Source organism: Procambarus clarkii, chromosome 67 (genome assembly GCF_040958095.1).
Source record: "Procambarus clarkii isolate CNS0578487 chromosome 67, FALCON_Pclarkii_2.0, whole genome shotgun sequence".
Classification (NCBI taxonomy): Eukaryota; Metazoa; Arthropoda; class Malacostraca; order Decapoda; family Cambaridae; genus Procambarus; species Procambarus clarkii.
In genome coordinates this window covers 21,596,779-21,607,081 of record NC_091216.1, presented here as the reverse complement: position 1 = coordinate 21,607,081, position 10,303 = coordinate 21,596,779, and the positions used below count along the sequence as shown (strand labels likewise).

The following is a 10,303-nucleotide window of genomic DNA, read 5'->3' as shown; positions in this document are numbered from 1 at the left end:
CAATAATAATAATTTGTATTTATTACAAGTATACAATTCATATTGTTACAGAGTTTACATACATATTACAGGAATTCTATTATTTTGTACAAGGCAAAAATATACCCTCTACGCACAAATTTGTACAAATTCTGTTAGAATAGTTGTGATTGTGGGGGTTAAGCTTTGGCTCTTTAGTCCCGCCTCTCAACTGGTGTACAGATTCTGGAGCCTACTCGGCTCTAAGTGCTCATGTAATTACCTAGGTAATTACCTAAGTGTAGTTACATAATGAGAGCTATGTTCGTGGTGTCCCGTCTTCCCAGCACTCAAATACTAAAATAATAATAAATAATCAATGTTCGATCTCGAACCCATTGATAATGACACGACTTATACTGAATTTTGTAACTAGCTCATCAAGATTGTAACTTGCTTAACTAAATTAAATGTAGGGTTCACCTGAGCCCTGTGCGTCTGTAACCCTTTTCACTCCCGCCCACAAGATGGGTATGGGGTGCATAATAAATGAACTAAACTAACTTATTCAAGTAAAATTGCATACATACATACATACATACATACATACATACATACATACATACATACATACATACATACAGGATGAGTTACAAACAAAATGTTGGGTTTCTAGATATAGGTAGTACATAAAATGCCTAATGCCACTAATACGCACAGCGTTTTGGACAAGAATTATGTTGCATGTTACATTTGGCTTTAGGCATAGTATATACAAGCTCTATCTAGAAGTCCAACATTCTGTTTGTAACTCGTTTTGACATTCTGTTTGTAACTCGTTTTGAATGTATGCACTTTTACCTGAATAAACATTATCATTAACTTTGTCATATAACGCTTTGAAATTACTGACGGTTTTGGCTCACTCACTCAACTTGTTCTAACCGTCTACCACTGTTTGCGAAAGGGAATTTTCTTATATCTCTTCGGCAGCTTAGTTTAGTTAGTTTAAATCTATGACCTCTTGTTCTTGAAGTTCCAGGTCTCTGGAATTCTTCCCTATCAATTTTATCGATTCCCATTACTATTTTGTACGTAGTGATCATATCGCCTCTTTTTCTTCTATCTTCTAGTTTTGGCATATTTAATGCCTCTAATCTCTCTTCGTAGCTCTTGTCCTTCAGTTCTGGGGGCCACTTAGTGGCATGTCTTAGCCCTCTTTCCAGTTTATTGATGTGCTTTTTAAGATATGGGCACCATACAACCGCTGCATATTCCAGCTTTGGTCTAACAAAAGTCGTGAACAATTTCTTTAATATTTCGTCATCCATGTATTTAAAAGCAATTCTTTAGTCAGAAAGTGTAGCATAGGCTCCTCGCATGTTCTTTATGTGGTCCTCAGATGATAGAAAACTATCTAGAACTACCCCTAGATCTCTTTCTTAATCTGTTTCCCATTTTCAACCTCTGAATATTATCCTTTACCTGCAATTTGTGTTCTGATGAATCGGCCTGATTCCTTTACGTTTGTCCGCTATACCTTCTCAAAATTTATTTCTGCCCCTCTCCTCACTGCCATGTATAGATTTGTGCAGTTGTTTCTCGCATCTTTGTATCTCTGGTATGTTTGGGGGGGAGTTTGGCCTCCTCCTATATTGATTCTACTTTTGTGTTTTTTTTGGACTCTGGCCCTCTCGCAATTTCTGTTGAACCAATCCTGTTTCCTAGTTCTACATCTCTGCTTTGGTATAAATTTTTGTGTGCCTTTATCATATATTTCACAAACTTGATATACATCTCATTCACATCCTTGCCTAATAGCAAGTCTTTCCAGTCAAATTCCTTAAAGAAATTTCTAAGTTCTGTGTAATGCATAGACATTCTCTTTGGTTGCAAGAACTTCCACTAGCCCAACAATTTTTTCTTCTACATTCGCTTCTTCTACGGCTCTTTCTGACCTAGATGTTATCTCCTTTTCTTTGCACCCAAAAATGAATAGGCAATGAAGATTACTTTCACCACCATAGCTGCAGCCACCCAGGCTGCCACACAAGATTTCTACTGCTTCGACTTACAAATACAACCTTATCAAGTAAAAAAGGAACGATACCATAAGATCCAGCAGTGCTTCAAGTGTTACGAGCTCTCCCACCCCACTAACAAGTTTCAGCACCCCGTCCAGAAGTGCAGCCTGTGCGTACTGGACTATCACTACTCCATATGCAAGGCAACAACCCATCGCTGCTTGCTCTGTGATGGCAATCACCCCGCAATTTCCTACTGCTGCCCCCGCAGACAGGAAGACATTAATGCCCAGTTGAAGCCACGAGAAACAACACTTCAACCTCCGTGACCAGGGGCCAGATTCACGAAGCAGTTATGCAAGCACTTACGAACCTGTACATCTTTTCTCAATCTTTGGCGGCTTTGTTTACAATTAATTAGTAGTTAATGAACTCCGAAGCACCAGGAGACTGTTTATAACAATAACAACAGTTGATTGGAAAGTTTTCATGCTTGTAAACTGTTTAATAAATGTAACCAAAGCCGTCAAAGATTGAGGATAGATGTACACGTTCGTAAGTATTTGCGTAACTGCTTCGTGAATCTGGCCCCAGAGCCCCAGGTGTTCAACCCACTACCTCAGCTCCCACCAACCAACCAGAAGACTTTCCAGTCTTACCAAAGAGTGGCTCCTCTCACCAGGTGAACCCAGCCTTCACAATGGGGACCCAAGGTCCCACAGGCTCCTTTGCAGCTACCTACATCACGTGCAGGCATTATCCCTGGTCTTATTGGACTAACGGACAGGCTTGCCGGACCAGAGAACCACCGTTTTGTCAGTGAACTGAACACATTATACTTAACCAATGGCCTGGACCCCATCATAGCCCCTGGCGCAAGTCTCACTGCCCCACTACCACTCCAGAAACTATCACCAGAAAGACCACGAGGTCGATTTCAGCACAGACTCCAGAACCACCCAAGACCAGGGCGGCACAGATGTATTTTCCTCTCCAGCTCCCAACACTCCTACCATCATCATCTCAGCCGCCGCGCTGTCTACAAATACTAATAGCATCACCAATGCTACTGAAATAGCTTCTACCACCAATCCACGACACCTGAGCCTATCTCAGGCTGCGAGGCGAAAGACGAAAACACCAACTACAGAGGTTACGGACTCCTCAGACGAGGAAATCTTAGTAGGAGCTCCACCGCCGCACCACAAATACGACACCTACTCGGTACAAGACCTCCTCATGAAGGCCACCTCACCAAAATGACCAAACTCCAACGACAGCACGGCTCAGCCAAAGTCTCAGGTAAAGAAAACACGGAAGACCAAGAGGTCTATACTAACCCCACCAGCTCCGTGGGTACTGGTACAGCAACCCCTGGAATGAAAACCCACCATGAAGACCCCATCCATCCCCAGATCTCTAGTATCGGCTATTGATACAGATAATGACTTCAAAGAGCCTCCACTTATGGGCTCACCATAACCCGTGCTACTGTTCCGAAAGTTGAATCTAAAGCAACAAAAGCAATAGCAGCTTAATTAGACGTTGAGATGTAATTCTCATCCTAATCACACTCAGACCTAGATAAAGCACTCAGAAGAGTGCGAAAGACTGGGTGTAAATTTCTTACATAAATTTCACATATAAACAAGGGTGGGTTTTACCCAAAATAATAATACATTCATATGGTACATGTTGGCGGATTAGAAAGGTAGCGACTTGGGTTAGAAGTGTTCAGCCTGGGTTGGTTTAGCCACAACCTAATTTCATCTTCATAGTTTTCTACCAAGTGCTTTATCTTCACACTGTATCTAGTGCTATTCAATCCCCCAATATTTGTACCTAAGCCGTATTACTTTACCATTGTAATCTTAGATATCATCTGATATCATGGTTGTTGTATTGAGTGCATATTCTACTGCATTATTCCTTGAAACTTTTCCTTGAAATGCTCCTCATATTGTGCTTCAGTGAACTGATGTATAACTCTGAAATGTTATCCTCATGTACCTAGTAATCCTTGTTTCTTTATTGTGTATTGTTATTATTGTGTATTATTCTAATTGCTGTTGTGTCTAAATATCTTCAATGTACCTGTAAACATTTTTTGTCAATTTTACTGTAATTATTCTACTTAAAATTATCTGTACCTGTAAAGACAAGCTGTAAAGTACCTGTAAATTTTGTTATAAATTTTACTGTTAATTTATCTAAAATTTTCTGTTAGTTTAAGGACTTGCCCGAAACGCTATACGTGCTAGTGGCTTTACAAGAATGTAAATTCAACTTAATTTCTATATTCTCTGTTAACCTCCAATGTACCTTCTTTTATATAAATAAATAGAATAAATAAAATAAAAACTATGGGGATGAATGATAGGTGTTAGAGGCTGGAAGCCCGTGACATGGGTTCACGAGTTCGAAGCATAATGTGCGGGGTTCGAGCGTGTTGAGCTCCGGCCCAAGTGTTTACATCTGAGCGTGGCGGCCGTGTGGACGGTCGGTAGCTGCTGCTGTCTTACCTCAGGCTCCTGGACCCTCACTCTCACCGCTCTATACTTCCAGGTGGGTCTCTTTCTACTACCGTTGATTGGCGGGGTAGCACATAGCGGCTCCTACGCTTTGGCCCTTCCCACTGGGCATTCATTTGATTAATCCAGGGTTGGAGCTGACTGTCCCGTATTTTTCTGCTAGGTGGCTCCTGGCCAGGACGGCCGCGGGGCTCCTGGCCAGCCCAGAAACATCTGAAACCTGCGTCGACATTAAAACTGTGACGTCATGGTGACGTTACACAGCTTGTGCACACTACATAACACACTGATTGTTATTAGATTGGGTTTCTTTCAGTACGGCTTGTCTCTGGTTTGTTTAACAGTGATGGCATAGCCAGGTCAAACTTTTTGTAGCTCTTGAACCCTACTCGGCCATTCCCTTCATTGTGGGTCCTGTGCACCAGGGTTAACTTCTGTGGTGTGTTCGGTTGGCTGTCTTTGAGGAAGGAACCTCACCCATTGCAGTGCAAGAGCCTTTGTCTTTGTCACGCAGATAGAAAAAGGGTGCTAATTTTGTTGAAAAGTTCTTCACAAACTTACAAAAATATGTAACCATCCCAACAAAAGACTGTACTTCCGCAACTGATGTTGGGACTGGGGCATCTACTATAGCAGCTACATTTTTGTGAGAAGGAGTAAAGCCCTTACCTGAAGTATGGTACCCCAGGTATTCAATTATTCAATGGCCTTGGTCTTCAATGTTGTTTTACTCTTATTAATCTTCACATTGTGCTTTTGCAAAAGATTCAAAGTTTGTTCTAATCTAGCATCATGCACTTCCTCATTCTCCCCACATACAATGTCATCTAAAAAACTAGCCACACCTTCAATGTTTACTAACAACTGGGACATGAGTCTCTGAAAAATTGCTAGAGACGAGGAGAGTCCAAAATGAAGTCTTTTATACTTAACCCTTTGTGGGTATTAATCATTAACAATTTCTGGCTCTCCTCCTCTACAGGAATTTGCAAGTAAGCATCTTTCAGGTCACTCTTAGAAAAAATTACCTGCTTGCAGACAACTGACAGCAACTCGTCTATCTTAGGTAAAGAGTGCTTCTCGCAGTGTATACGGTTGTTTAGTTCCTTGAAGTCTGCACAGATTCTCAAGGATTTCTGATCTGCTTTCAACTGGTACAATTGGGGCTGCCCACTCACTGTGTGTAATTGGCTCTAAGATGCCTTCTGCCACATGCTTTTCCAGGACTGATTCTACCAATTGCTTGTAATGAAATGGCACTGTTCTTGCCTTGAAAAATTTAAGTGAAGCCCCACTTTTCAGGTGAATTTTTGCCACAATGCTATTAAATGGTTTATCTGCCTCCACTGAATATTTATCTAACATTTGTTCGGCACTTTTAATTGGTATTAACTATAGACTTCATCTAGGCCCGCCAAGAAAATTCCCACTTTTTCCATGAGATCCTTACCACATAGGCTAGGATTATGTGAATCCACTACATAAAAATCCTGGACAATTTCTTTTCCATTATAACCTACTTTTGCCGACACCTTGCCATATACCTTAATCGGAACATTATCACATGCACTTAATGATTTTTTACCTGGTTTTACATTCAATTGCAAGGTATCTGCCCAATCTCTAGACAGTGTTGACACTACAGCACCAGTGTCCCGTTCCAAGGGAACTAACTTCCCATTAATTACAAAATTCACCACTTGTGACTTCACTGAACATTAGCTTTTCTTTCACCGAATATAGTCTGCTTTCCTCACTTGCAGCTTCTTCAGATGGTTTACCTTCCTCTACTGCCTTGACCACAGTACCACTACCTCTTCTTCCTGCATTCCTTGGTGGTCTCTTCTCCCAGGCCTTGCTGTTCCTGTTCAGATATTCCCTACACATTCTCTAAAAGTGTCCCTCCTTGTTACAAAAGTTGCATATATAGGCACTAAACTTGCACTTGCTACTACTCTGATTGTATTCACAGTGTTTACATTTGGTCTGGCCCTGTACGACCATAAGTTCACTACATAATGACGTTTAAGCAGGGCAATCAGGTCTACATAGGTCTTCGTGTGGGGTAGCTCGGGTGCACACAAATTCTCGAGAACACTATATACACTTCCGAACCCAGTGAAACTAAGAGTACTGCTTTCTTGTTGGCGTCCTCCTTAATCTCCTGGTAAGGAAAGTTTGCTTCCAGCAGTCTGAGCCACAGGTCCAATGAGATCTTGGTAGTGTTAAATGGGTCCAGTGAAATGAGCAGCGTAGCCATGGCCACAGTGGTAGTACAACTCGACTGTTGTATGCGAAGCTTCCACCCGCCCACATGACATACCCTGCTCTCTCTTGATCCTCACACTTCGTCTCATACCCAGGCTCTCTGCCTGAGGTGTTTAATTCTCATCACCACTGTTATGGTTGAAGGCTGAAGAGAAACAATCTTCGTCCACATGGTTTTATTCTCGACCAACAGCAACAGCAAAATAAAACAATTATCAGGTACATGAATTACTATTTACAAGATCATAAACAAAAAGAGCATCTGCTCCAAACATGCTACCTCCAACATCTCTAGTACTCAATCCCAACACTTTCATCTTTTACATTCTAGTTTGTTGCTACATGACTACCAGTTTGTTGCAGTGCATCATTTGAGTTTAGGCTACGCCTAGAAATCGTGTACACATTTATTGTAGTCTTTTATTAATGCTTAAGTGGGAAATTTTCCACAAAGCATCCCACAGTATAAATGTTACTGTACTCTGGAGAATGAACATTTTTCAGGTGTTTTATGTGTGATAAATACTTTAAATCATAGGTATTTTCATTAAAATAAAAAAAAACTGTTGCAGATTTCTCGGGAAGATGGGGGATGAAAACAAGGATGAAGAGCGTGTGTACGGAGGTTGTGAAGGTCCCGATGCCATGTACGTTAAGTTAATATCTTCTGATGGCCATGAATTCATTGTCAAGAGGGATCATGCTCTCACCTCTGGCACAATCAAGGCCATGCTCTCTGGACCAGGACAATTTGCTGAAAATGAAACAAATGAAGTTAACTTCAGGGAAATACCGTATGTATTTACAATTTTGTTTTGGCATATAAGAAAGTGTTTGACTATAGATCGTATGTTAAAGTAATAAATAATTATATATATGTCTCGCTCAGTATGTACAGTAGTATAAAAGCATCTCCTAGGTCTGGAAGCATTACTCCTGAAACCATTTTTAGTGTGATTGCTGACCCAGGTATCACATTGTCATGCATAATACACACATTCAACACATTGCAAGTGAAATATTTGCAAGTTTCATAATTTTGTCCTTTAGTTCTATATATATTTAATGTCAATAAATTGTGGCAGAAACAATGAATTTTTACATATATTGTATATTTTCTCCCATGATCACAAAGTGTATCACAGTTCCTTTGCAGAAACATTTGCACACATGACACTTGACCAATCCATTTTTTACCATTTCAAAGAAATTTGGCCAAGTAAATGTTTGGGCAATTCTGAAAGGAATGGGCCTCATATGATTTGGATTAGAGAGCATAGAGCAATAACTGCAGTACAGTGGCTATGTTCTAGATTCACAATTGAAGATCCTTGGTTCAGTTTGGCAAATTGAACCCAGGATCCTCAATTAAACTCTGACAAAACATTTTAGTATTGTATTAATAATTTTTGCCCAGGACAGGAAGCCTGGGCATGTAATGCATAAATTTAAGGCTTGTATCAAGGTTCCAGGTCAAACTACTGACCTTTCCCAGAATGCAACCCCCCCACAACAGATGCTTAGCTCCTGGATACCTATTTACTACTAGATGAACTGAGGCATCAGGTGCAAGGAAACATAACATGCCCTACCATATCTGACTCGCCCAGAGATTGAACCTGGGATCCTCAATTGCAAATCTAGAATGTAGCAACGGTACTGCAGTCTTTGGTATAGATGGAAAGAATACACAAGTTTCTTACTATAAATTTAATTGAAAATTACTACTGTACTGTAAAGCTATTTTATTTTATTTTGCAGATCACATGTTCTTCAGAAAGTGTGTATGTATTTCACCTATAAGGTTCGATACACTAACAGCTCGACAGAAATTCCAGAGTTTCCCATCGCACCTGAAATTGCTCTAGAGCTGCTCATGGCCGCAAACTTCCTTGACTGCTGAAAGACCCAAAGTTAATCCATAAACCGGTCACATTATTAATTGGCAAGGTGATCTCTAGGTATCCAGAGTAGACTTAAAGGTTAGCTGGGAAAAGTTGGATGAGCCGAGTTATTCAGTAGGTGGCAATATCCTTTTTCATCTTTTGGATTTCCTTATTTTATTAGTTTGAAGCACTTTAATCTATACTTATAATTCACCAATACAATTGTGTAATAGCAAGATCTTGGAATAAGAGGGAAAAATAAAAAAAATGGACATTTTTGGTTGGTCATTGCTAACCGGTAGGCAGCCTTCAAATAAATATCAGGTGTCATTAGTAGGTATTGTAATGACAATATGCATACTGTAATAGCTTTTTCTACTTAAATATTAAGGCATTTCTTGTTTGAAATATCATTGAAAAGCAGAATTTCTTTTTTTTGTTTTGTTTGTAACTAAAAAAATCAGGAGGTAAGTTGTAGGTATTATGAATGAATGTTATGACTAGTTGATATTTATAAGAGATGGTGCTGCAGTGTTCATCCTACATCACAAGTCCCCTTTTCACTCATTATTCTAGTATAATTCCCGGTCACCTTTAGTCTGCAACAGTGCCTATTATTCATAACATAAAATGATGTCTTGGATCCCCTTGCAGCATTACAGAATTTTAATGTAACAAATGTGCTCACTTTCCAGTCCCGTTTTTCAAGTGTTTTTAAGCTCGATACATCCCATGTTTAAATGCATATTTGTTATCCAATGTCTACAGTACAGTAATTTGAAAGTTTGTGAAATTAAATGGTATCAGATTCTGCATACTGTATATACTAAGCAGTCACATGGCACGTTACTGCATGTTTAATTGCAAATACACAATGCACGCTTTAAATCATGAATTTGTTTTTAATTTAAAGGGCCAGGATTTTCCTAATGCCTTAAGTATGTTTTATCGGAAACTGCTTAAAAGATGGAGCCCCATAATAAACAATTGATGATTAAAAATTGTTTCCATGGTAGCTGCTTATTGTGTGCTGTACGATATTAGCAGGCTTAAGGATTAAATGTGTCGAGTCATAACTTATTGTTTAAATACATTTACTTTGAAGATTTATGTTCTGAAAAACATTTGTGTATTGATAAGTCCCATATGCTGAAGTTATTACTTGTATTATTATTACATAACTGCTCATTGGCTAGGAATTTAATTAAATAAAATTTATAGAAATTTCTTGTAAGCTATGGATTGTATTAAATTTTGAGAATTGTTTATTTATTTAAATATATTCTTCCTTAATGTTGTAAAATAACTTGATGTGTAGCTGAAATTACGGTAAATGGACAAGGGTAATTTTTAGTGCAGTAACTTTACTGTTTTACATATATGCTGGTGCATCTTGTTGTTGGCTGTTGCCTGCACATACCTCGAGTAGGAATGCAGTTACAATAATAATACAGCACTAAACAGAATTTATATTTTCTACCCATTAAAGTTTGCTTAAGGGAGAAAAGATGGACAGTATTTACCTGTATGAAGCTTTGATAACCTGAGTATTCAATGAAAAGCCAATTGTTAGAAAAGGTACTTGTATAGTTTCTTTTATTCAAAATTTAAACTTGAAAAAGACTTGATCAGTTTA

At 39.2% G+C, this 10,303-nt stretch overlaps 1 protein-coding gene across 1 annotated transcript; it reads left to right on the top strand.

Moving 5' to 3' along the window:
* Positions 1-4,367: 4,367 nt before the first annotated feature.
* Positions 4,368-9,933, top strand: LOC123767692 (elongin-C). The gene is made up of 3 exons (XM_045757582.2): positions 4,368-4,547; positions 7,354-7,575; positions 8,543-9,933. Exons 2-3 carry the CDS (start codon positions 7,367-7,369, stop codon positions 8,682-8,684), a joined length of 351 nt encoding a protein of 116 aa, XP_045613538.1. The 5' UTR covers positions 4,368-4,547; positions 7,354-7,366; the 3' UTR covers positions 8,685-9,933.
* The last annotated feature ends 370 nt before the right edge of the window (positions 9,934-10,303 follow it).